Source organism: Melozone crissalis, unplaced genomic scaffold, assembly GCF_028551555.1.
Source record: "Melozone crissalis strain CALT ecotype California unplaced genomic scaffold, PUWL_Pcris_2 ptg000026l_1, whole genome shotgun sequence".
NCBI lineage: Eukaryota > Metazoa > Chordata > Aves > Passeriformes > Passerellidae > Melozone > Melozone crissalis.
The window spans coordinates 3,093,091-3,120,125 of record NW_026535804.1 but is presented as its reverse complement, the minus strand read 5'-3'; the positions used below and the strand labels follow the sequence as shown (position 1 = coordinate 3,120,125).

At 45.7% G+C, this 27,035-nt stretch overlaps 2 protein-coding genes across 2 annotated transcripts; one reads left to right on the top strand and one right to left on the bottom strand.

Annotated features, from left to right (window-relative positions):
- Positions 1–235: 235 nt before the first annotated feature.
- LOC128938456 (ankyrin repeat domain-containing protein 40-like) lies at positions 236–5,732 on the bottom strand. Its single transcript, XM_054278704.1, has 5 exons — positions 5,588–5,732; positions 4,894–5,042; positions 2,944–3,426; positions 2,269–2,444; positions 236–1,184 (listed from the first exon to the last, which is right to left on the bottom strand). The coding sequence occupies exons 1-5, from the start codon at positions 5,719–5,721 to the stop codon at positions 1,041–1,043; spliced, it is 1,086 nt and encodes a 361-aa protein (XP_054134679.1). The 5' UTR covers positions 5,722–5,732; the 3' UTR covers positions 236–1,040.
- Positions 5,733–22,478: 16,746 nt separating this feature from the next.
- On the top strand, positions 22,479–26,349 carry WFIKKN2 (WAP, follistatin/kazal, immunoglobulin, kunitz and netrin domain containing 2). The gene is made up of 2 exons (XM_054278951.1): positions 22,479–22,679; positions 24,838–26,349. Exons 1-2 carry the CDS (start codon positions 22,479–22,481, stop codon positions 26,347–26,349), a joined length of 1,713 nt encoding a protein of 570 aa, XP_054134926.1.
- Positions 26,350–27,035: the final 686 nt, after the last annotated feature.

Below are 27,035 nucleotides of genomic sequence, written 5' to 3'. Positions count from 1 at the left end.
CAGAGTTATGTTTTTTTTCACTCCCCGCAAAAAACAGGGGGGAAAAAAAAGTTGAAAGCACCTGGAGACATTCAGCCCTTTCAGTACTCACCTGGCTAAAGCAAGGCTATGTACCAGTGACAGTAGACTGTGCAGGATGTAAAGTTACAAGTTAGTTACTTACTAGTGGTGTTTTTTCCCATCCAGTGGCTCATAAAAGCCTTCTATGTTCCTTCCACCTGTGATGTCTCAACCATCTCCCTTGGAACTGGTGTACAAGGGAGGGCCACACAGAGCTTTCCTGTCTGGACAATACTGACACCTGGTGTGAGTAATGCACAGGCTCACATCGGTAAGTAAATAAAACCACGGACACAGATTGGGGGTCCCTCCCCATCTGAAACAAAGGCTTTCTCTTGAAAGGACTCTCAATAGGAACATTTAAGAGAGGCTTTCATAATTTTTGGTGGAGGTACAATATTCTCACAGGGGAAATAAACATTTAAGTACAGATGTGCTTATTCCAGTTATTTTCAGCCCAGTAAAAGGATTTCTCCTGCCACTTCTCAGCATTAAGTATCTCTAGACAAACCATCCTGGTGAGTGTTTGTGAGGGGCAAGAGATTAAGGACTTGCACATTCACATTTTTAGAGAGCAACTATCCATTATGTATCTCTTTCATCTAATTTAATGTGGAAGTACACACAGAGACATACAATGTCCTGAATCTTTCTATGAGTCTTACTTGGTCAGAGTGGGTGTACTTAACAAAATTTTCATATCAATAATTTACATCTTTCGTGCCCTGCACTGCCAGATACAACCAATAAACTTCAAATACACTGGAAACCTGTGATTTTCCTGGACAAATGAGGTATCTCTTGCCTGAATACAGTATCAAGTAAAAAAATAAAAGCAAACAGGATATTAAATATAAAATATTAGTTAAAATAGTAACCCTAATAATAACTTAAGGTTTTACACAGACTTAAGTCACTGCCTTCCAAAGGGCAGCACATGTCACTGGCAGGTGTTCCCACTGCAGATGCAGCTGCCAGGGTCAGTAGGTCAGCTTGGATGCTCTGCTGTTGAAGCACGGCTGCTCCATCAGCGCAGCCGCAGCGTTCCGGAAAGGAGAGCTGTCACTTCTCGTCAGGACCAGCTCCAGCTCTTGGAAGTCCTGGAGTCTGGCAACATCCTTGTCCTTGTAAGGAACAGAGAGAACAACATTATTACTCCTATTATTACTAGCTGGTTGTTATTTATAAAATAACTATATTGAAGTGAAGGGAGAAGCAACCATCCTGGTGATGCATCGAACTCCGATTTATTGATCAATCAGCCACTTTATGTAACAGTGTTAATGAACTTCATGCATATTGCAAAATCCAAGCTCACGATAGGTTAACAGAGAAAACTCTAACCCCTCCTTTTGTTTTCAATACCTGTGGTTTGTTATTGAATCGAAGATTTATTTTCTCACCCTGTTACGAAAGTTCTTAAGGCCTCCATGTTATTGAAGACAGGTTTGAGAATTTAGCTGTTTACAGAAACAGGCTGTGAGAATTTGCTCCTCACAGCTGCCTTTTAAGCCATTTCTGAGCAAAATTCTCCAACATAACTATAATTCCAGGGACATCATTCCCAGTAACAGCAATATATAATTAAAAACTAAGAATTCCAGGGATATCATCCCCAATAATAGCAATAAAGAATTAAAAAAAAAATCCTACCAACATATACTCATTAGAAGTGTAGCAGGTTTGCTTGTTTGGTTTTTCTCCTCAAACTTTTTCTTCTCCTTTAATTTCATTACTGTATGTCACTTAACCAAGACTTGTGACCACTTTCATCTACAGACCTCTGAAATATACTTTTTTGGAACAGAAGAGCAGTTTCATTTGTTAACAGCATTATCTTTAAGTTGTTCATATGCCAATTTGTGGAGTTTTTCCCCCTACTGTTAATTCTTTTTAGGCAAGCAGACAGTGAAGTAGTACTTGGCAATTACGTCCTTTTAAAGCACCCTAAATGCACTGTTTCTGATACATTTTTTAAAAGTCAAGCTGTAATAGTTCCATATGCTTTAGGAGCTAAAATACTCTGCCTATTTTGACGAGACTATTTTTAAACAAGTTATGATGAAGTTTTAAGAAAGGTCCAGCATCCCTTTGAATCTGTCAGTTTTTATTCAACAAAAGTGACATTTTGCCAATCTTTTTGCAAAAATACATCCTCTGAGGTCTGCAAAGTGAAGAGTCAAGTTAATCTCTCATTTCTATTCTTACCTTTCTTAGAAGTGTATTGGGTAGTTTTCTGATCTTCTCTACTTCCTCTGGATTAACACCCAGTTCACAGCAGCTCACTCTGAGCAGATCTTGGTAGGTCAATTCTTGTCTGTCCAGTTCAATCTCAATGAAGTCATTGTCTCTCAGGTTCTGAACTCTGACCTTAAGTACAAGTTCTGACAGAGAAACAATTAAAAGGTTAACAACAGAAAAGACAACAAACTCAAAACTAACATTTACAGTATTTACTATTACCTTCTGAATTCATGCTTTAATAAAATCCCTATGATCTGAGAAATACTATGCAGTTAGCAGAAGCTTCCAGCAAAAATACACAGGAGAACGATGTTAACACTGTTGAAACCGATCCATTCAGTCACTAATTTGAGTTGTTACCAAACTACCGGAGCTGCATTTGATGCACATGTAGTGCAAAATTTACATGTTCATGTTACATGGACTGATCTTTCCATTGTTTTGCAAAGTATTACCATGGTTAAAATACAGTATAACAGACATTTTACATAACTGAGCAGAAGAAAGATCAGAGCACTTTTGGCCACAGAATTCAACATCTCTGCCTCTATTCTACTAGAGTCTGAAATGAAATGATTACTTAACTTCATTTTTCACCCAGTAACTGTAACAGAACTATGAGACCCAGCACCTCTTTACCTTGCATGTTATATGGGAATGTTCCAGTGAAGAAGAAGGGCTGGAAGGTGGGCGTGGGGCTGCTGGGGGAGGTGTGAGGCTGCAGAGGCAAGGCCTGGCGGGATACTCCTGGGGAGCAGCGCCCCAGGCTGGGGGTCGTGGCCGGGGGGCAGCCGGGGCCGTGGGGCACCCCTGGGCTGGCACACGCTGCGGCTGCAGGGACGGTGGGCACGGGGGGTGGCCGGGCTGCTGCATCCGCTGCTGGGGAAATCTCGCCGCTGCTGCACGACGTGGGTATGCAGATCCTCTCAGCCTGAGTTGTTGATGGACAAGGGCTACTTTCACTCTGGGAAGCAGAAGAGATGGAAGCACTTTCACTCTGGGATTCTGCCAAGCTGCCTGGAATGCTTTCTTCGGTGTAAATGTTAGGGAATGGGTTGGCCAAGTAGTTCGCAACAATGGATAAATTTAAATCCTTCACTCCTTGACATTCAGTGTGTTCCTCTATTGATGAAGTTCAAAAATGAGGGGTAAGGGATGGAGAGAGAAAAAAATCCATCATGTTACTGGATAGATATTTCTCATTTTGAATATAGTTAGTTTTCCTATGTCTTGAAACTATATCACATTCCACGGTCATCAAAGAATGACACTAATGTTCCAGAAGCATGTAACACTTGGAGGCCAGTAGCTGTAAAGTAAAAAAAACCTATAAATGTCTTCAGTATATTCTGTTTTTTGATAACAGAGTGGGGGGGAGTAACCTTTGAAAGACACATCATTTCTAGCAGTGTTGTTCCAGTGCTTTCAAATGAACTGGATGACCAGTACTCCTTTATTGAATCTAATTTTAAAATGCTCTTAATAGCACTGCTGTAAATAGATTATTATGACCTAGGCCAGCAAATTTTACCCAGTATTTCTTCAAGGAAGTGACTACTTGCTGTAATACCCAAACAAACTCAACTCTCGGATAGAAGCACTGCAGTAAGTGACATCCCTGCCTAAGGATTACAGAACATAAATAGTGATGTCAAAGCAGTTCAGAAAGATCTGCTAAATGATACCTCACTCCCAGAATAAAAACTAGCAGAAAAGGTAAGTGATATGTGTTTATTCCCCAGGAAACACATGAAAGCTTCACAGACAGAAAAATAAAACAACTATGAACAGAGTTCATCTACGTGTGCTTGACAGTTTCGATGTTAAAAACGGGTGAGTCGTTTGCCACAAACTAAGCCCACACTGCACCCAAAATAAAGCAAAGCATCATGTAAGAACATGCCATTCCTTCAGGCTTAACTGTTGGAACCTGAGTCATGATTTAGCTGCAACCTTGTGAAGGATAACCCTGCCCTGTTGTTGTAAGAGCAGATCACTGCAAAGAGCAATTTAAGTTCAATTGCAGAAGACAGCACATTTCCAAAGGTAAAGCACTTTAGAATTTTTATCTGGAGCACAGTATCTGGATGCTGTTCAGGAGTGTCACACACATCTAACTGGGTTTGCTGTGCATATGAAAAGTGTAAGATGGCAGAATTACAGAGCAAAAATTAACCATACCACCAAGTCACACTATAACAAATAGCTCAGAAGGCATAACTTCCTGAGTGATAAAACTGTTTTGAGGGGATTTGTAGTATTGATCATGGTCAGACCACAGCAAATTGTACAATTGTGAAAACCTCTATTGGCAGCTTAATAACAGCAAACAGGAGTGCAGTAGCACACTTCCCAAAGCATACAGCTCTTCCACTTCTTGGTGACAAAGCTCGGAAGACAAGGCCTTCCTACCTGAAATCTCCACATCTATTTGCCCAAATATGAATTCCAGTTATAAATCAGAGCTATCTAATGAGATACAATGGTCCTAGCCAAGGTTTTGCCAATTACTGCTTCAGATAAAAGCACTAAAAACGTTTTAGTGTTTACACCAAGAATTCTAGATGATTTTTAAAATGGGAACTGTACCTCCCAAAATCTTGCGGATGTCTGGTTTCGACGTTAGCTGTGCTGCCAGCTCTCCCTCAGCAGTGAGGATGTGCTTGTCTGCGCCAGCCTCCAGCAGGCAGGACACCACTTGGGCATGGTTCCGCTTACAGGCCCAGTGCAGGCAGGTCCTGCAGGAAGGAAGCAGAAGGGTTGGGATTCATCGGCCTGGCTCTGCCTCACCAACCCTGTCCTACCTCATCCAAGTTATGCATAAAGTGATAACCGGGAATAAAGTTTCCTTCATTGCGGCACTTTCTAAAATTCTGAATCTGTGAGTTACGCAGGGCAGGGCCCTCTTTTGCCTTGCAGAGTGACTCCCACTACTGTCCCACACAAGCGACTGGACGGGGACCTTGAGCAAACACGCAGTGACAGGTGAAAGGAGGGCGATCTGCTTTTATCGGGATCCTCTTTAGCAGTAAATCTCCAAGCCTCCCGAGATTAGCTTTTCTGTATTTACAAATGGGAAAACTAAGAAACACAGTAGCTGCGTTCCCAAAGCAGCTCCCTCCTCCCGCGCCTGATGATGGGCTGGGGGGGGAGCCCCAAGCCCAAGAACCCCGAACACCGCCACTGAGAAGGGCAGCGGGGGAAGAGCCGGGCCCCGCAGCGACCCCGGCCTGCCCCTCGTCCCCCGCAGCGCCGGACCCGGCGCGACGCCGCCGCCCCTCACCAGCCATTGATCTCGTTGCGGGAGTCGATGTCCGCCCCCGCGCCCAGCAGCCGCCGCACCTCCGCCACGTCCCCCAGGGCCGCCGCCTCTCGCAGCCGCTCTTCCAGCTCCCGCGCCTCCGCCGCTCCGCTCATGGCCGGGTCCGGCTGCGGCCCCTCCCCGCCGCCCTGGAACCCGTCGGGAGGGGCCGGGCGGCCTCAGCGCGGCGGAGCGGGGCCCTTCCCGCCCCGGGGCCCCGTTCCGGCCCTCACGGCTGCCGCCATCTTGAGACCGGGGCGGGCGCGAGCGCTGGGGTTGGCCGGGGCAGGGAACGGCCCTGTTCTGTTGTTCTCTGTCCGGTTCTGGGCTCCTCAACACAGGAAAGAACGGCCCTGTTCTGGTGTTCTCTGTCCGGTTCTGGGCTCCTCAGCACAGGAAAGAACGGCCCTGTTCTGGTGTTCTCTGTCCGGTTCTGGGCTCCTCAGCACAGGAAAGAACGGCCGTGTTCTGGTGTTCTCTGTCCGGTTCTGGGCTCCTCAGCACAGGAAAGAACGGCCCTGTTCTGGTGTTCTCTGTCCGGTTCTGGGCTGCTCAGCACAGGAAAGAACGGCCGTGTTCTGGTGTTCTCTGTCCGGTTCTGGGCTCCTCAGCACAGGCCATTTTTGCGGCCTTCCCTGGACCCTCTCTTTGCTGGAGAGGGTCCAGCAAAGGCCACAAAGATGATGAGGGGTCTGGAGCATCTCTCTGATGCACAGACATTGCGAGAGCTGGGCCTGTTTGGTCTGCAGAAGACTGAGAGGGGATCTCATCAATGCATTCAGATATATCCACGGAGTGTCAGAGGATGCTGTCAGACTCTTTTCCATTGGTGTCCAGCTCAACACTAGGAAGAACTCCTTTACATTAAGGGTGATAGAGCTCTGGAACAGCTGCCCAGAGAGGCTGTGTAGTCTCCTTCTCTGGAGGCATTCCAAACCCACCTGGACACATTCCTGTGTCACCTCCTCCAGACGAACCTGCCCTAGCAGGGTGTTGGACTGGATGATCTCCAGAGGTCCTTTCCAACCCCAATCATTCTGTGATTCTATGGGCCCTCCCACCTCAGGCACTGAGATGGGGGCCTGGACAGGGTGAAAATCCAAGACTGGAGTGTTTCCTCTGATGGGTTCATCCTACCCTCCCGTGACATCCTGAGCCATGTGTGGGGGCTTGAGGGGAGAGAGCGCTTAAGAAGAGGGAAAAAGCTGCAGGTAAAAACTGCCTGCAGGCAAAAGCACCTTATAGTATTATTTAGGTTGGAAAAGACCTCCAAGGTCTTTAAGTCCAACCTATCATCTATCACTGTGGCCTGTCATGGACATATTTTCTGAAAAATCCTTTTGCTAGGATTTTTCTCCTGACAAGATGAGAGGCCTCAGGAACGAAATGTAAACAATAATTATCTGCTGCTGTGGAATGCAACAGGGCATCTTTGATTGGATTCATGTGGTTGTTTTTAATTAATGGCCAATCACAGTCCAGCTGTCTTGGACTCTCTGGTCAGTCACAAGATTTTATTATCATTTCGTTGCTTTCTATTCCTTGTTAGCCTTCTGATGAAATCCTTTCTTCTTTTAGTATATTCTAATCTATAATTTTCTTTTAATGTAATATATATCATAAAATAATAAATCAGCCTTCTGAAACATGGAGTCAAGATCCTCATCTCTTCCCATGCTGGGGCTGCCTGCAAATTCAACGGTGGCCTTGCCCTTCTTGGGGTGTTTTTTAGCCAGCAGCTAAAAAACTCCTGCCTTCGAGGTGTGAGGCTGCCATGGGCTGGGAAAGGACCACAAGCATGGGTTCAAATCCACGGCTTTCCCCATACACTTCCAGCCCTGGCACCTCCAGTTCCCAGCCCTTCCCTCTCCAGTGTGTTGCTCACACTCTTAATTAAATCACTGTGGCATGTGTTGGGGAGCTCATTTAACTCCAGGCTTTCTGTTTTGGCATCAGTGTTTGCCACCAAAGAGCAATTTTCACTAAGATTTTTTTTTCCATTGCCTCTCTTTTATTGCTTACTTTTCTTATTAGTGACATTATTTTAACCTACCATTTAATTTAGGGCTTGAGTTGCTGTTGCTTTGCTCTGCTGTTCCTTCTCTGGTAGTTATGACCATTAGGTGAAGATGACACCTGCAGCATCGCCATCCAAATAGTTCCTGAATATCTCTCCATATAAATGAAGCTTCAAAGCACAAATACTCATCTTCCTTTTAATCAGTCAGGAGAGGCAGAGGCCCACAGGCCAAATGTTTCTCTAAGGGAGATGTGGCAGACTACCTGCAAACTACCCTCGTGAAAGCAGGAGCAAAAAGTAAGCAGTGACATTGTTAACTACTGTGGCAAAGGTTACACGTGGCTCAGTGGCAAGTTTTTCACACCAGATCACATGTTTTTGATCCCATGCAAGAGGTTGAACAAAAATTTTGCCCAGCTGCTACCAAAAGACTCAACAAACTGTATGGAAAACACTGGATTTGGAGAATGGTTTGCAAACAAGATTTACCTGATGACAAACGCAAATTCAAATCTTAGAGACCTGGAAGACCAGCCCTCAACTGGACACTGCTGTGGCCTGAATATTTGCATTTTAACTCATTTGCTTTTTCAGTGGAGGCATCTTAAATGATCACTTGTTAACCCATGATCTCTTTTGTAATTTTTCAGTGTCTGTGCCATAAAGCTGTAAAACAAAGACAAGCACACACAAGTGGAGACCTAGTGATACATTCTAGGAAGCACACTGTGAAAAGCTTTAAATCCCGATTGTTTTACATCTGTAAAAATCCCATAGGATTAGTGGCAAAAGAGCTTTTTCCAAAATAATACAAGACAACTCTCAGATGGATGGGGAAAGGCTACTCGGGAGGTGAGTGCAGGGACAAGCTTAAAACAAGGAACACCATTCCTGTTCTGTTCTCCAATGCCACTGCCACTAGATGTCACAGTGATACAGCAAGAAGATCCTGGAGTGTGGCTTTGTGCTTCTTGCTGTAATTGTGAAATGCCTTTAAATTTGTCTTGGCACATCCATAGTGTCTCCATACAGCTTTGATCCTGCAGATTTCAGAGCTCTCTGTGGTGCAAAGGGACATTATGCAACATTTCCACACAAGTGCAGGGATACCCAGTGCAGGGAGCTGCTTTCTGGGGAGTTACAGGCTTTTTTGTTTTTCTTTTCCTTTTTTCCCCCCCTCTACTTGAGCTCCTCTCCCAAAGCCACACAGGGCTTTTAAGGACTCTAAGCCGGCGGGTGAGGCACGGAGATGCTCTCTCTCACGCTCTCTTGGGGTGAGTATCCTACTCTGTTGCACCTGTGCCAAGCCTTGTTAAATGGAGCTTGGGTTCACCATTGCTTAGTTACACAATGTACTTCTCCCTGGAGTCATGAGATCTCCTCCCTCAAGGAAGGCTGTTTGCAAGAGGATTAGCAGTGAGTTCACTTGACTCAAAGCTCCCCACCGCCACCATGAACCTCCTGCTCATGCCCTACACATGGAGCCTCAGACCCCCTTGTACTCGTGTGTCCCCTCTCCATTTACTGGCACTGGTGTCACACCAGCTCTCAACAGAGCCAAGAACTTGTCCTTTTCCTGCTCCTTTCCCATGTGATAGCTGGGTTTGTGCATGCACCTATGCAAGGCATACATGCACACACACCTCCCTGCCAAGAGCAGCAGGGCCTGCAGGATCTGCAGGTGTGGGGCAGGTGCCAGCTGCGTGCTGATTGTCACCTGTTGGGAATTTAGCTGCTAGAGACTGGAAAAGTACAAAGCCGTGGCTAATTCCAAGTCCTGCACCTGTGAGATAGCGTGTCCTTGGGCCTAGCTGTAGTATAATAACAAATAGTGAAAGAGACATGAGAAAAGAGAGATGTAACCCCTAAGGAATGAGGAAGAGTTCATGGTATAGTTTAACCAGTAGATTGCTTGGCTTACAGAATATTCATAAGCTTATTATTTGCTGTATAAGTGTTTGATGCTTTCTTTAATAAACTGGACCTGTGATGAACCAGCTGGTGTCCTGGTCCCCTTCCTACGACAGTCACCTTTGGAAACTGCTGGGAATTGCACATGATGCTCATGGCTGGAGCAGCCGCTTTGCCTCCCAAATGTGAAATGACCTTGGCCTTCAGTGGGAACGTGCTGAGCTCTGAGCCTGTGCCTGGAGCCCAGCTCCGTGATGTTTTGTTTTCTTTGTGATTTACAGGTGCTCAGTGCTCCCTGTTCACCAGCCTTGGGCACAGCCCTGAGCCCGTGGCTTTACCCAGCAGAGCCAGCACCTCGCTATCACAGCCTTGCACTAACCACAGGGGATGCTTGGGCCAGTCTTTGTTCCCACAGCAAGTTTTCCAGATTTTGTGGGTTTTGTGTTAATATATGTCTTTATGCAAGCTTCTAACTGTGCCTGATCCTCTGGATTTGTTATTTTCTGGTTTTTTTGAGAAACCATGGTCTGTTTGCTGTTTGCTCCTGGGTTTCTTAAGGCTTATGAAGTTTTTTATTCCCTTTGCATTTCAGGTTTCATTCCCCTCCTAACTCCATTCCTCCCCATTGAACCAACTTCTCAGTCACTGAAAGTTATGATTAAACATATTTTTAAAGGCTTAATTCCCAGTAACACAGTAATACTGACAGCTGTACAATCATATTTAAAACACTCGGTCCCCACCCCACCAAAATAACATTTCTGGCAATTTAAACCAACACTGCCATTGTGGACACAACTGCAGTTGTGTGAGAAATATGATTTAGGTTCAGAAACTTTAGATATGATACTTAATGCACACACACATTTAAAGCTATTACCTGATTAAGGCTCAAGGAAATGGAAGGACTGGTGGAGAATAAAGATGGAATTAAAAGTCAAGCCAAATATTCACTTAAATTTAACCTAACTGTGCAGCTCACACTGGACCTTTCCATGAGTTTGAAGGAAGAGGAGACAGTTTCAAAGGAGGAAGTCAAAGTCACATGGGAGCAGCAGTTTATGCTATAGCAGTTTTTGTGCTCACTCCATGGAAGCCCCCTCTGAGTGTCTGCAGGTGAAATTAGGTTAAATTCAAACCCCCATGTTATCAAGTCTGAGCCTGTGTCACCCAACACTCACTTCATGTTGATGGGGGGAAGCATGCAGCACAGAGGCAGATGCATCTCCTCCCAGGGCAAGGGTCTGAAATAGCACAGCCAAATCATACTCTGAAGATGCCCCTTGTGCCCCTTTGCCCCTGCCACAGGATCCAAAGAGAATGAGCTTTGAAGCAAAACATTTCCAGCTGCCTACTGCCAGGCAAGATGAGCACCTGAGGCAGGGTGTATGTCCCGTTCTTGGCTGTTTTTGATGGCCTGGAAATGCTCGGGATGGCCTTGGGTCAGCCCGCGCTCCAAAGGACGAAAGGAGTCTTCAGGTTTTTTCTCGGTCTTCAGTGTTTATTAGTTTTTATCTACAAGATTTTCTCCCGGCCCGACAGAGGTCCGCACAGCACGTCAGCCATGGACACACTGAGAGCCCTCGGGGCGGTCACTTATCTTTATACCCAAAACTACGTATAAGATATTTACTTATTTTCCCCAATACCTTTCACCCTTATTGACAAGTGCACTTTTAGTAAGAACCAATCCCAAAGTGCCACCACCACCACAGAAGATGGAGGCCAAGAAGAAGAGAAGAAGGACAGGACACGCCCCAATTCCTCCATCATGTCTCCCTAGAACCCCCCTGTACCGAGATTCTAAAACCTGTGTTTCACTCTATAATTAACCTATCCTTTCACCATTTATCCCAGTGAGATCCTCCCATCCTCATACAGGTGTCGTCTCCTGTGCAGGATCAAAGTCCAACCACCAGACACTTCTGGCAACATTCCAGGACCTCCGAGCCCCCCAAGGGTTGTCTCGGTGACTCTGCACATCAGGACTGCTGTGCTGAGATGCCACAGATGCATATGGCTCTACTCAAGAATAGTTCCTCTATTTTTTGATGAGATAAAAAATCCTTCCAGTGAATTCCAGAATTGCAGGGAACACACCCATCATCTTTCTTTTGACCATAAATGACAGCTTTTTCACTAAATCACCTGGAAGGAATTGCTACGCTGATAATGGTACAGAGGACTGGGATTCAGGACAGGTTTTAGCACCCTGGAGCACCCCTGAATTTCACTGCAACCAGCCATCTCATGGATTTTCAGCACTGCTGAGCATCCTGCAGGGGTTCAAAGGGAGCTGAGTGTCTAAAGAGGGACATTTAAGCAGGTGTGAGCACACACTCATGCACACAGCTGCAAATGCCTGCAGCGTGGAGTGAAATTTGACAGGAAGAGTTTGGAAAATGGCATTTATATTTGGGGGAATGGTGATCTGCAAGGGAAAGATCTGCTCAGGCAGCCAAATGCCTTTAGAAATCAGGCATGGTGTGTGGCTGATTTTTTTTTTCCCAGTTGTTAATTTAATCTTATTTCTGTTTGTAGAACAAATAAATAATTTCTGAAGAAACAAATCAGGGACCTGGAGCCTGAGGGGCGTGGTACATCAGCTCAGGGACTTGTAGTTAAGTCCAATAGATTTTGATAACAAGAGGAAATTGTTCAGTGGACTAGTACCTAAAGCCAGTTTGGCTTCCAGTAATGACAAGCCTGAGCTGCAGTGTCGTGGAGCCAAATTTCTCCCCCTGAGGATGGCTGTTGCTTGTGTTGGGGTAGTGGCAGTGTCCCCAGGTATCAGCCCAATCCCTTCTGAGCTCAGAGACATCCTAACCTGGAAAACTCTGCAGAAAAGGGACTGCCTTTGCTTTTTCTCCAAATTTTTGGCTGCATTTTTCTCTGCCCATGTCTGCAGTCCCTCCCTTTGCTCTACTAATGCATGAAACACGTTCATCCTGGAGATAAGGGGCAGATATAACTAGTTGCCTGAATCCTGCATAGAGGCATATCCTGTCTAGGCATTTGGAATCAAAAGGCTCCTGGGAATCTTGTCCCACTTCATCTCCTGCAGGAGCTGACTCCTGTGGAAAGTTCACAAGATGACAGAGATGTTTCCCTTGCATGCCTGACAAAAAAAAAAAAATTGTTCTGCTAACCAAGAGCTCCAGAGCTCTTTTCTTTAGAAAAAGCTGGCCTCATGGAGAAGATCAGGTGAAGGTGTTTGGATTCTCCTTAGGATGTGTTTTGGTCATCAAGGAGAAAGACCTCAGTGCAAATCATAACTGGTTACCCCAAGGGGCTGTGCCCTGTGCATCCCTCATGAGCACAAGACACAGCCAGTCAGTTTGGAACTCTCCCTTGACTTGGCCAGGCTTTCAACCAGGCACTTTACAATTCGCGCGAGTAATTAGCAACGCTGTAACTAAAGAGGTCTCCATGGAGATTGACAGCATCACCTCCCAGCTGGTACATTCTCTGCCTCCTATTCTAAATTTGTTCTTGCTGTTTCCCTGGCTCTAATTCATAAGGTTAGTAAAATCTTCCAACATTTGTGACACATTACAGCAGTGGAAAGAGGGATAAAGGTGGCTGGGAGGGGGCTGAAAAAGAAAGAACCTGGTTGGTGCCTCAAGGAAAGCAGCAGAAACTGTTCAGACATATATAGCCAGAGTTTTGAGAATGGGATTAGGCAGAACAGCACCTCTGCCTGCCTGTCACTTGCAAATTCTTGCTAATACTTTAGCAGCTTATTGAAGGTCAGCACCGAACACCCAAACAGACTAATCTGTATTATAGACACATAATCAAAGTCACAAGGTTTTACATAATATATATCGGTGACACAAGAAGTGTTTGTTTGAATAATTTTGTCATCAAGATTAGCGGCCATGAAAGCCTCTACTGTGCACTAACCTGGTTTTTATGGCCATGGGTACACCGGATTCCTCAGAAAAATCAAAAAGGAGCTGAGAAAGCTGAAAATATTGTCCTGAAACAATTACACTATTGGGTTTCTGACCATGGCAAAGTTTAAAAAACAAAGTGTGTGTGTGTGTGTGTATGAATTAGAAAGGGCTGTGCTTGAACTTCAGTTTAAGAGATGTGAGCAAATGGCCAGAGATACAATTTTTGCATTCACCATTTTCCCCCAATGTTTTTTCAGTTGCAGCAAATCACATCTCACACTCACACATAGCTCTGAGGGCGTGGCAAGAAGTTGGGGTTTCAAAGTTAAATTGATGTCACTTGACGTACTCGAGACCTTTTTAGTCCCCTTCAGGGAGGTGGAAGCTATACTGCATAGAGCAACCACTCTGGGCTCACAAAAGTCAGTGGCAAAGACTGAAAAAGTTCCTGTGCAGATAACAATTCCAAACTGACAAATCTGATTGACTTCAAAAGAAAATTAGTTAATGGAAATGTTTGGAAATGTTTACAAACGTTTGATTTTCCACTCTCATAGAGCTTTTTAAGTATGATGTTACACAAACACAAAAGAAAGTGTCCAAAATTATGAAAGAAAAAACACCCCTTCCCAGAAAACAAAAGAGAAAAAGGAGGAAAATAATTCAAGACCATTTTCTCTGGGCTGGGAAGAGACAGAACCACAGCTCATGCTACATTGTAAAGATTTTCCAGGCATTTTGACCGGCTTGTTCTCCTGGCTGATGCACAGCAAAGCCAAAGGTCTTGTGAGGGTACCCCACATTCTGCTGCCCCAGTGCAGGAGTTGGCCCCACCAAACTGAAGTACCTCCATGGGAATCCCATTGCCCTGAACTCCCCCACAGTCAGCAAGGAGACAGCAAGAATGATGCCAGCCAGACATCTGCAGAAGTGGAGTCAAAACTTGGGAGGACTGAATCAGCCTCTAAATTTGCCACAATTCACATGCTGCTACTATGTGAACCCAGGGCTAAAAACACTCCGGCGGCTTTTCCAGGGCTCCTGAAAGCTCCTTTGTGAAAGCAGAGCTGACTGAACTGCCATTCAGGTCAGGAAAAATCAGGCACTGGATGTGATTTCCAAGAGTACTTGGCTGTAACCTCACCCCTTTGAAGTCAGCAGAATATTTACATCGACTTCAACTGGAGAAAAATCAGGCCATTACAGAGCATGTGAAACACTCACCACTAATGATGCTCTGGTTCTTTTTTAACCCCCCAGCTCAAAGACCGTCTGCTGTGTCTGTCATTAAACACAATCCCAGCAATTGGTGATACAGAGCACTGAGCCTAAGGTGCTGGCCCTAAAGGCACAGGGAAGTTGTAAAGATTAAACCACGTGAATCTGTTCAACCTAGGATCACTCTGCCAGCCACCATTGTGTCAGACAGGACCCATTATCTCCAAAAGTGCCATGGAAAGAAAGTACTGCATCTCAGCAGACCCTGTTATGCTGTGGGCTGCAGGTGGACTCTGAAAAAAATAAAAGATCAAAATAAGAATGTATGTTGAATTAGCTATAATCAGAAAGAGCAACGGTGAAAAAAAGCTATTAAATGCAGACAAACATCCCATTGTCAGGGCAGGAAGTATGAGCTAGCTGCTCAAAAGATCAGTGGAAGTGGGTCATCACTGGTTTGCAGACATCACTCACACCTCCAGCCTATTGTTCAGATGTGCTGTTGAATAAATGCCAGGAGAAGAGCACCTTTAAAAACCAGACCTGCACTCTGGCGCCTTTGGACACTTCCAGTAAGGGCATCAGTAGCCCCAAAGAGCTGCTCTGTCTCCTTCTGTTTGCCACTGTCTGGGTCCAACCGATGCACACTGTGTGATGCCTTGCATCTGGTGGCACACAGGGCAAACTAAAACAAAATAGTTCACCTCTTGGAAAGACTCTTAATGTGTCCAGCTTAGAAGGCAGGGACTGCTCCTGGCAGAGGTCACCCTCTGGGCATGGGCAGAGGATGTGCTGTGTAACAGCCAGGACTGCTAATGGCCAGCAAAGCCAAATCAGGGCAATAATTCTTCAGTTAAAAAGGAATTTTGTCCTAATTTAGATTTAAATTCCAAGAAGACAGAATTGTTGCTAAAGGGATTTCATGGTATCTGCAGGAATGGAAATAGTTCCATTTTGTGAAAATTAGCTTGTTTATAGTGAAGTTTTGGATACCAAACCCACAGAGGAGCTCTGGAACTTCCACGTTGTCTGTAGAAGCCAACACTCATTGCCTGATCTGCATCTCCTGGAGAGGCTCCCAGCCAGAAGGAGGGTTCCAAACTTCCACAGATTCAGGGATTTGGTAAAGTCTCAAAATGGAACACAAAATCATGCAAATCTGCAGCAGTTTAATCCCACCTCACAAACTCTCCTCCACTGAAAGGTTCATAATCTTTCTAAAAAAAGATCAGCCCCAAGTGACAAAGAGATGGTTCCTTCATGCTGAAGTCACAGGGAATTAAGGCTTTGGGTTAAATTAAATTAGTACAGCACGTTAAAACTTTACTGTTTATATAAATTGAATCACATCACAAACAAAATCAAGGTGACTTTAATATATTGAACCTGCATTTTGAGAAGGAAATGCTGCCCATGAGGCTGGCAGCAGGATCTTGGGACTCTAAACTTTTGTGGCTGTTGCTGTGTGATATTCAGCAAGTGATTTCCTCCCAGCTTTAAATTCCTAAAAGTAAATATAAGGGAGGTTAAATTAGGGTCATTTGTAGACTGAAGTGAATCTGTGCAATGAGTTCAGCTATTTCAGCTATATTCATTAGTCTACATGGGAAACTAAATTAACTTAGGTTCCTGGAGAAACACCACCAGGTCTGAGCATGTGCCAGGCCTGCACCTCACTTTTATTCTGAGCTTTGCTTCAAATCGAGCTGGAACCAAGCAGAACAACTGAAAGTCATGAAGAACAACAACAAATATACCAGTCCAGTCCCAAAGATTTTATGCTATGGCCCCACACACCCACACAGCAGTGCTGCAAGCCATGGGAACATCTCCATTTGCACACCACGGGTTTGGTGCCAGTTCCCTAAAGTGCTGTTATTCAAGCTTGCCATAAAACTTACTATGAACTCCTGAAAGCTGTAACAAAACAAGGTGCTCAAGCCTCCATGCTGCAGCCGTGTGTCCATGGTGTCTGTATCTGCCATGCTCAGCAGGTGACAGGGCCTGGTCCAGCCTGTACATCAGTTAGCTGAGAGGGCCTAATACAGAAAGTGCTGGTCCTGCACTGGTAGCAGTGTGACTATGATTTCTATTGCTTGGTATTCCAGGTTGCATTACAGACCTCAGATTTCCTTAACTCAAAGCTGAATTGATGGAGCAGGTCTCTCTCAGCATTGACAGTGACAGACAACAGAGCTTGAAGGATCTTTAGGAAGTGATTTAGATCATCCTGCTCTAAGGCAGGATGAACCCATTCCCAACATTTCATCTTTGCAATCTTGACAATCCAAAGATACCAACATGACCTCTCCAAATTATCTAAGGGGTATCTTAGGCTTTGTTTCTGAAACAGAGACAGAAAGAGATGAGCTGGTGAAAGACTAGCTTCTGAGCTCAGCTTTTCCCCTTATCTCTCTGATAACAGATATCTCATTGATTATCTTCCTTTGTATCCTTGGTGCCTCTTGCTGTGCTGTTTCAGACAGAATAAACCAAACAATAATGAACCATCATCAAACTGGCAATTGCTTCCTGCCCAGCTTACGTTTGCAGAGAAAGAGAAAGCAAATGATGATTAGTCTTATGTCTGCACTCAAAGATAAAACCCCTGAGCAGAAGCCATCTGCTGAGGCATAAAATAATAATTCTGGCCCTAGCCATCAGCTCTTCCCAAAACACAATGCAACACAGGCCTAATGCTCAGTTCTAGCAGGTGGCCCATAACCCTGTAATAAACTCCCTGACATTATTGATTTTCCCCCGCCAAACTGAGCCCTTTTGTCTAACCACATTAACTCCTGCTTACCGAGCAGCTGCACATGAGGCAGCGTGTACATCAACAGCAGCTCCTTTCAGTGAGCAATCACCATACCAAATATGCCCACTGAGCTTTCCCTGCTCTCTGGGATCTACTCAGATATGTTATTTTAGAAGTCAAAACCAGCTCCTTGTTAGTTCTGGATGCTTACAGGGAGATTTCTATCTTAACTTGGGGAAAACTGAAATATGACTCTGCTGCTACTTGTGCATATGAAGAGAGCCAAAATAGGACCCAGACAGGCTGTTCCCATTGTACACCTTCAGCCCAAATCTGCCTGGTGTGTGTGCATGTGGCCAGCACAGCAGCCTTTGCCTGCACTTTGATGTTCAGAGGTGCATCTCATGCTGCCAAAAATCCTCCTTGCTCAGCCAACCATCCAGCCAGCAGGAGATGTGTGGTCCTCTGAGGGCTGTGATAAGCATCCAAGATGGGATCCCTGGCCATCCCCTTTGCAGGTCCTGCCTGGGTTCAGGATGTCACTCAAAGGGAAAGGTTTGACTCTTTGCAGTCCAAAGCAAGATAAAGGTGAAGTCCCAGGGCATTATCTGTATTTCTCTGTGAAAGCAATGTTTCTGCTTGAGACAAGCAGTTGGCAGCTGCACACCAAAAGGGATCTGGCAGTGACGTTCGCTTTTAAATGTCTGGCTATCAGCTTTAAGTGCAATAAGCTTTGCATACAGCCTGGAACATTGTTACTGTCTAAATGAAACAGGTTTGTTTTAGAGTACAGGCATCATAATTTTCAGCTGTGCATGGACAAGGAGCCACCTACAGAAGGTGCATGCTGAAGAGCATGGCCTTGGAGCAGCCTGCATGACCAGGGTCCCTGTGGGTAAGGCATATTTGGGTGTTCCATTTGGAGGAAGGGGCTCATTGATGCTGTGAGTGCAGGGAGTTGGCACCAGACCCTGCTGTCACCAGCTGTCCTGTGAGATGAGCAGGAAGGCAGCCTCAAGGACCAGACAGAGTCGTTTTTTACACTGCTCTCAGAGGCAGAGCAGGTCCAGCATCCGACCTTCACCTCTGGCCTTAATCTGCAGCATGTGCTGGGGACATCCATGGCACTGCCACTCCAGCCAGGAGCCCCTGGGTAGGCAGCAAGTGCCACCAGCAGTGATGAGTCACAGACTGTCTGGAGAGGGGGTAGCTCGTGTTTGTGTTGGCAAATCCAGCTGCCAATGGCAGTGGGCCCAGGGAGCACGAGAGGCTGGAGCTGGAAGGGCCCCTGTGCTGAGGAAGAGATCAATAGGAGTTGGAGCTTTAACATTGCAGGGAGACAGTTCCTGCCAAGAGCTTTCACAATAAAACCAGCAAATTAATCCACCCTCCACTGAGTAACTCCAGATGAGGACTGCTGGCCTAGTAAATCTGATCAACAGTTTGCTACTCCTTTAGTGGGGCTTAAGGAAAAATACCCAAATAAAATGATACTTTTCTGTGCACCAGAGAATCCTGTTTCCATCCTCAATTAAAAGGTGTCACAGCACACACTCGGTCAACACTTGGCACAGAAGAGGAGGGCAGAAAAAAGGACAAAGAAACTATAATTTACAAAAAACCCAACAACAGTTAAGCCAGTTCAAGATTAATAACCCTAACCAGGACCTTGGGTATTTGTTGTGGTTGAGGGCAGGACAAATAGGCAAGCCCTCCTAGGAGGGCTTTTCAGGACTGAGGCTGGTCACATACCAATGTCTCCACCGCTGGGAGCAGACCCCGGATGTTGCTTTGTGCCATTGGGGCTCAGGTTTGTCCATCTAAGATCCAGAGAAGTTCATCCAGGTTCCCCATCCAGCAGACTCATTCATTCCAGCATGTTGGTCAGAAAGGGGGATTTTGGGGTAGTTAACAGGGTTGCTTCAGAGGCTTGATCTCTTTTGGGAAGACCTTTATCACATCAGTATCTGACATGGCTGAGATAAGTCATAAAATCAGCTTTCATAATGGATTTGGTCATAGAAATCGAGAATGGGGATTACTTTATCGCTTATATTAAAGAAAAATGCACAGTGCTTTATACACAAGGAGGAACAGAAAAACTGGGCTGGGGACCATGACAGAGACCTCACTGCACAACTGGCATTAACTGGTGGTGTTTTGGAGTGTCCAGTCAGATCCACTGAGGTCACTGCAGTTAAATTAACTTAAAACAGGCAAGTAAACAGCTGTCCATGAAGCCCAGGAGACAGTGAGTGCATTAGTCAGAGCTTGGCTGTCCATGCTGGGGCAATCAGGGTCCCTGCTGTCCCTGAGCCAACCTGGGGCAGCCTATACAGTGGTTTCCCTCCTGGATGTGCTCCTCAGGCTGGGTAACAGCATCTCTGGGATGTCCTGGCAGGAACAGGGCAGCTGTCAGGGGTTGTTTGGGCCCCTCACTGCTTCTCTTGCCTTCTGGAGCTGTCTGCCTACATTCACAGGGAGATTTATGGCAATGTTTTCCTCTCTCCTGGCTGAGCTCAAGTGGCCAAGGGACTGATCCAGGAACACAATCCCTCAGAGCTGAAAGCAGAGAACTGCAATGGGACTTACCTGTCACTGGAGAATATCCCTATGGGTGGAGAAGGACATAGCAAAGCAGAAGACTGCTCTGCCTGTCTGATGCAAATGAGTATCTGATTTTTCAGAGCCCCACTCTGCTTCCCCACAGCTGAAATGTGCCACTGGGCAAGGGATCCCTGGTCAGGGACAGTTAAAAATAAGATAGTGCTGTTTTTTCCTGTTTGGAGCAGAGTTCTACCTATGGTGGCCCACATTAGTGTGTCTCTCACTCACCAAAGCTAGCAAGGACATGGCTGTCTGGCACTAGGAGAGGAGATGGAGACTGTAAGATCCACCTGTGGCCCAGCAGCTAAGGTGTAAAACAGCCATAAAAGATTAAAGCTCGCAGGGAAAAATCCCATCCATGGCTACTCTGTGGCAATGCAATGGATTGAGGAAAACTCCCTCCATGTGCAGTGGCTGTTGAGATCAACAAGGCAGCTTCCCCAGCACCCTGGACACCTGCACTCCTCAAGACCCACATACAGCTGGTTTCAAAGCTTATCTGTAGTCAGTTTTACAATATAAAGTGTCTTTGTTTAGTCAACAGTACCACTAATACATGTGATTTTGTTGTTAATAGAGCTGCAAGAATTTTAAGTATCTCTTGGGAATGTGTCATTTTTGGTTGGATTTTTTAGGCATCACAGGGTGCTGAGTTTGTAAACAAATACTGAATAAAACATTTAGTGCACAGCCACACTTTGTACAAGTGTCATGCAGGTTTCTAAAGTTTCAGAGTGAATAAATCAACTGCAAACTGCTGCCTGGCCATTGACTTTGCTCCTTATAAGTAGCTAATTTGGACAACTTCGCTCTGCACGTCCCATGAAATTCAAATACTGTGCATATGGTTAATGCAGGAACACAAATCAGAGCTACACAGTCCCTTTTATGAGCCTGGGCTGCTGTAGAAATGCCACAGCCCGGGGCAGGTTGGGTCCAGGGTGCCCTCCCTTGTTGTATTTCCCTTTCTCCCACAGGCGATCCCGGGAAACACCAGCGGGTCGCTGTGCTCTGCTGTCTGGCCCCAGGGGAAGAGCAGGAGCCCCATGGTGACCCAGTTCATTGCTGGTTGTGCTGGTTGGCAGCCATCATTGCTCAGGGGAGAATAAAGTCCAAACTCAGCCATGTAAAACAGCCCTGGATTTATAAGCCCAATGGAAAAAAGTAAGGGCTGACTCTGACTGGCTTTGCAGCTCTCAGCACTGGACATGGAGTGGATGCACAACCTTTCCTCCTACCCAGGCACAGCGCTGCTGGTCCAGCCCTGCAGAACCTCCACATGGGATGCAAGCTTACTTGATTGTCCCAGGAGGCTCTTAGCAACATGCAGGATCCACCCAAGCTAGCCCAAAACTCAGCCAAGAGGCCCTAATCCTGGAAGGTGCTGAGCAGCTCAGACTTCTGCCACTTATCTCAGGATTTTGGCACATGTTCAGCACGAGCAGGATCAGCCCTTGCTGTAATAGTCAGGGAATGAGGAACTCAGCTTGACTGAGTTTCCTTCCCACCCCCTAATGCAAAAATGCTGTACATTCCTTTATGCAGGTTTCCATAGAGTTGAACTTCTATTTTTTGTTGTTGCTGTTAAAGGGGTCAGCAATGCACTGTACAATGGGATCTGGCTGTCAGAAAATGTGGAGGAATTCAGGGACACTTTTAACATCTTCCTGGTGGGACTGGAAGGCAGCATTAAACTTAGCATCATGGAAATCTCCCAACCAAAGAGAAGAAAAAGCCTGGAGGAGCCTCAGGAGAAGTTACGAAGACGTTCTGCTTTGTTGATCCTAAGTTTAAAAAAGTTATTTCTTCCCTACTTCCTTTGTTAAAATATGATATTCTGGCTTTAATTGCTTCAATCCTATTATTTGTTTCTTTTAGCAAGTGATTGTGTAGCCCCTTGCCGTGGGGAAATCCCCTGACTGCGGTCCCTGTTACTTAGACAAGTCCCCTTTCAGAAGTAAATGCCATTCTTAGCATAGGGAAGTACTTTAGGTCTAAAGGGGTTAAGAAGGCCTCCCTGCATTCAGAAACATGCAGGGGTCCCACCATGCCAGTTCCAGCCTTTTGAACTCTTTCCAGCTTTTTTTTCTTGCAACAAATCTGTCTGACTGCCACCAGGACATAGGAAGCGTGTGCCTGTCAAAGAAATCAAGTTTACTTTTTCTGAGTTGTTAACAGAGGCAGGGTATAAATAGAGCTAACTCTGCTCGCACAAGTAGCGTTTCTCTTAAAATAAGGGGGTGACTTTCTAGGACCTTTAATCCAATGAGGTCCAGACCAAACTGCACTATCGACAGAGGCAGCAGAGGAGCTTGCTGAAGATTTTACCAAAGTCAGGTGCATCTGAGTTCCTCAAAAGCTTAAGGCTTACAGAAAAAAAAAAAAAAAAAAAAGGCAACCCCAAGCAAAAAAGAACTACTTCCAACTTAGACACTGCCACTGCCCTGGAGAAATTCTGAGATGTTGTTGGTGCTGTTCGCTCGGTGGATGTGGATCTTGCTAGGGAAGAGCAGTGTCCTCCTGCTCCTGGAGGTCTCTCTGAAAGGGAGAGCCCTACCTCCAATCCGGTACTCCCACGCTGGAATATGCCCCAATGACATGAACCCCAACCTGTGGGTCGACGCACAGAGCACTTGCAAGAGGGAGTGCGACGCTGACCTGGTGAGTGATGCACATTTCTGTGTCTCTGCGTCACGGCTGCTGCTGGGGCTGTCGGGGTGTTTGGTGGGAGCCTTCTGTCCCAGCTGCAAGGGCACTGGCACTGGGCAGGACCCAGTGCAGACAGTGCATGTAGTGAACTGACCTGTGACCTATATAACATAGAAAAGGTTTGATGAGTTATCAGTTAAGAGGGGAGGTGTGTGCCAGCTGTCACTTTTGCTGGTGTGGGTATAGCATTCACTCTCTTTGATCCTTTTCCTTGTTTTCATGTCAAAAGAAATATCTGAATTTGATACTCCCGAACTCAGCATGCCCTGGGGCCAATTGTAGTATTTTAACAGTGTAATTATGCTCTTTGTTGTTGGTGGCCATCATCAATGTTTTATATTCCTGGGAGGAATCCTGTATGAAATAGTTTGATTTAACATTTAAGTCATCAGCCTTTGCTACATTTGAAGCGCAAAGCTTACTTGGGGTGCAGAACGGGGCATGGCTAAAATGACCAGGCAGATGTTCTGTGGGATGCTCCCAGCTCAAAATTTGTTTAGCTTACCACCCTAAAATTCATTTTTCAACCTGTCAGCACTGCCAGCTCAAGCTGGCATCTGAAAATACCTGCTAGTCTTAATTCTTACATCATGTCCCATGACAAAGCTTCTGCAGCCCAAACCTGGCTGACAGAACATTTACTGTGCTGAAAAAAAGTGTTTGGGTTTGTGCTCTGTAGCCAGGTTGTTTCTGCAATGTTAAAAAGTGGGGGGAAACTGACAAAAATTCTGGCTATAAGTAAACAAAGACATTTACTCAGATGGATCCCATGTGTTAGGAATGAAGGTGCTCTTTTTACTTTTGCCATTCCCAAATAAGCTGCCTCTGTTCCAACTACCAGGTGCAGCAATGAACAGTGAAACACTTTCAAAACCCCAGCAGCAGAGGCAGCAGTAGCAGATGATGATGTTTTAATAATTTACTGGTCAAAACCTGAAAGCCAGAAGTCACTGGTTACAAATATTCATTTTGCTTAGTGGCAGCACAGAGTCCTGGGACTTTGGATAGAGTGAGTGTACTGCAGGCAACCAAGGACTCTGCCAAGCCACACTCCTTAACCCCAGCTGAAAACCTCCGCAGTCCTGGTTTCTAGCTTTGCTTTTGAAACCTAGTAATGTGCAGCTGCAAATGGGGAAAGACTTTTGATATTAGATCATCTTTTTCCCAGTAAGGAAAGGATACTGGACTCAAAAGAAGCTCTTTAGCTTGGTAGCTTAAAAAACATTTTGTTCTCACTTATGGAGAAAGCTAATGGATTTTAGGGGGCTTGTACAGGTTTAACACATGGTGGTAGTGTGCCCTGTTGGGCACATGGGAGCAGTTTTCCTGGTCCCTTGAAGTAATCTATAACCACCCGGCAACCCTGGTCACATGTATCAAATACCTTTTCTGCACAGAAGATGAAAATTCTGCTAAAATTAACCACAATTTAAGAGCTGGCTGAAGCCAAGGCGGGATGTAATAAATCACTAGAAGAGCGATGCTGCATTTGAAAATAAGACTAAAATAGGACAGAGAAGCCATAATGAGCTGTTTGGGGTTTCTTTTTTTAAATACCATAGAAAAACTATTTTTGGAGCAACTATTACCTTACTTTTGAGATATTCTATTATTTCCTCTACAATGAGAACAATTACAAATCCTTGGCAGTTTCACCTCCAAGAGCTGGCTGTTAGTCTCAGGGAATTCAAATAATACTTTACATACTTCTGTGGAAAATAAGAAGGATTACTGCCTACAGCCATATGATAAGACTTTCCATCTGCTCGTGTTTCTCAGGGCTTGTCCTCAGGCATTTCAGAAAGCATGGAAGGGGGCGGTTGGTTCATAGTCAAGCAGTCCATGTGACTCTGGGGTAAAGACTTATGAGGAGGTGTGTGCTTAAGAAACAGAAATACATTTTCCTTCTCAAGAGTGTTCTCCTTTAGCACTTCAGAACCCCCTGAGAAATGCTGAGGGGATGTTTCTACTCACTGACAGCTGGGGCAATGAGTTTCAGACCATGGATATCTGTGGCAGAGCTGAGTTTCTGAGCTCTCTGCTTGCTGAGTCTCCAAAAAGGCCTTTACTCTGTTCCCAGTAATGATCAGGTTATTTTCCTTCCCCACAGGAGTGTGAGACCTTTGAGAAGTGCTGCCCCAATGTCTGTGGAACCAAGAGCTGTGTGGCTGCTCGGTACATGGACATCAAGGGGAAAAAGGGGCCTGTGGGGATGCCCAAAGAGGCAACCTGTGACCGCTTCATGTGCATCCAGCAAGGCTCAGAGTGCGACATCTGGGACGGGCAGCCTGTCTGCAAGTGCAAGGACAGATGTGAGAAAGAACCAAGCTTTACCTGTGCCTCTGATGGACTCACCTACTACAACAAGTGCTACATGGATGCAGAGGCCTGCATCAAAGGCATTACACTCAATGTGGTCACCTGTAGGTACCATCTCACCTGGCCAAACACCAGCCCTATCCCCCCAGAAACAACAGCTCGCCCTACCACTGCCTATTCCGAGACAACAGTCATTGATATCCTGCCACCTGCACTGGTGAACAACCCCGTCCATCAGTCCGTCTACGTGGGAGAGACCGTCAGCTTCCTCTGCGACGTTTCAGGGAGACCCAAGCCAGAAATCACATGGGAGAAGCAGGTCGATGGGAAGGACAAAGTCATCATGAAGCCAAACCATGTCAGAGGGAATGTCGTGGTCACCAACATCGCCCAGCTGGTCATCTACAATACGCAGCTGCAGGATGCAGGAATCTACACCTGCACTGCCCAGAACACTGGTGGCCTCCTCCGGGCAGATTTCCCTTTGTCAGTCATCAGAGGAGAGCCCACATCCAAGGAAACTTCCCAGAACAAAACACATTTTCCTACCGACGAGTGCCTGAAGCAGCCGGACAGTGAAGACTGTGGGGAAGAGCAGACCAGGTGGTACTATGATGCCAAGAAAAACAACTGCTTTACTTTCATCTATGGGAACTGCAACAGCAACCTCAACCACTTTGAGACCTACGAGAGCTGCATGCTAACGTGCATGAATGGCCCCATCAACATCTGCAACCTGCCTGCCCTTCAAGGCCACTGCAAGGCCTACGAGCCTAGGTGGGCCTACAACAGCTTGACAAAGCAGTGCCAGTCCTTTATCTATGGCGGGTGTGGAGGCAATGAGAATAACTTTGAGAGCCGGGAGGCCTGCGAGGAGATGTGCCCCTTTCCGAAGAACACTCACTGCAAGGCCTGCAAGCCCCGCCAGAAGCTGGTGACCAGCTTCTGCAAAAGTGACTTTGTCATCCTGGGCCGCATCACGGAGCTGACCGAAGACCAAGACTCAGGACACGCCCTGGTGACAGTGGAGGAGATTCTCAAGGATGACAAAATGGGATTAAAATTCCTGGGGAAGGAACCACTAGAAATCACGCTTTTGAACATGGACTGGAGCTGCCCATGTCCCAACATGACCACAGTGGATGGCCAGCTCATCATCATGGGGGATGTCCACAATGGCATGGCCATCCTACAGCCAGACAGCTTTGTGGGCACCTCCAGCATCCGGCGCGTGCGCAAGCTCCGCGAAGTCATCCACAAGAAAACCTGTGAGCTTTTGAAAGAGTTCCTGGGATTGCATTAACCTCCCTCACATGTGTGAGCTGCCCTGATCCATTAGTAGGGCTAACAAGTGCTAGGCTAGAGCCAAACTAAACACACTGTTTGAAGATACCCTGTAGGAATTATGTGGAACCCCTATTTTAATCCATTAATGATGCTTAGCAACAACATAGTTTGGTCTTTGGCAGGCATGTAAACCAGCAGCAAAAGGCCATTAATCTTGCCTTGAAATCAGTTTCTCCATATAGGAGTGCTATTTAGGTGACTCACTTAATTACAAAATTTTTATCTAGCTTCCATCATAAATGACAGAATTCATAGCATTTGTTTGGCTACACAGCTAAGAAATATATAATGTCAATTTAATCTGTCTCACTTTCAGTCTGATTTGTCGTTGTAAGTAACATGCTTGGCTTCTTACAGCAGCACTAATATTTCAAGAGAAAAGTCTGTAAATTATTGTCTCTACTTACAATTGTGCACATTTAACCAACTTATGCATGAGTTTTCTTCTTTTAATTGCAATTTTCCTTTTTTTTCCTTTTAAAAACCTCATTTTTAAATCACAACTACTACCTATATTGCAATCCTTACTGAAGGACAAACTCCCTTGATCCTATGCCCAGGACAACAGGTCCCTGTAAAAGCTCAAGGCACAATCTCACCCTGAAATGACATTTCTGTCACCAGAACAAGGTCAGCAAACAC

Coding starts and splice junctions, on each gene's coding strand:
- LOC128938456 (XM_054278704.1), bottom strand. CDS start 5,721: ATGAGCGGAGCGGCGGAGGCGCGGGAGCTGGAAGAGCGGCTGCGAGAG. Junction 5,043..5,587: donor CGCAACGAGATCAATGGCTG/GTGAGGGGCGGC, acceptor TCCTTCCTGCAG/GACCTGCCTGCACTGGGCCT. Junction 3,427..4,893: donor CATCCGCAAGATTTTGGGAG/GTACAGTTCCCA, acceptor CTTCATCAATAG/AGGAACACACTGAATGTCAA.
- WFIKKN2 (XM_054278951.1), top strand. CDS start 22,479: ATGTTGTTGGTGCTGTTCGCTCGGTGGATGTGGATCTTGCTAGGGAAG. Junction 22,680..24,837: donor GGGAGTGCGACGCTGACCTG/GTGAGTGATGCA, acceptor CCTTCCCCACAG/GAGTGTGAGACCTTTGAGAA.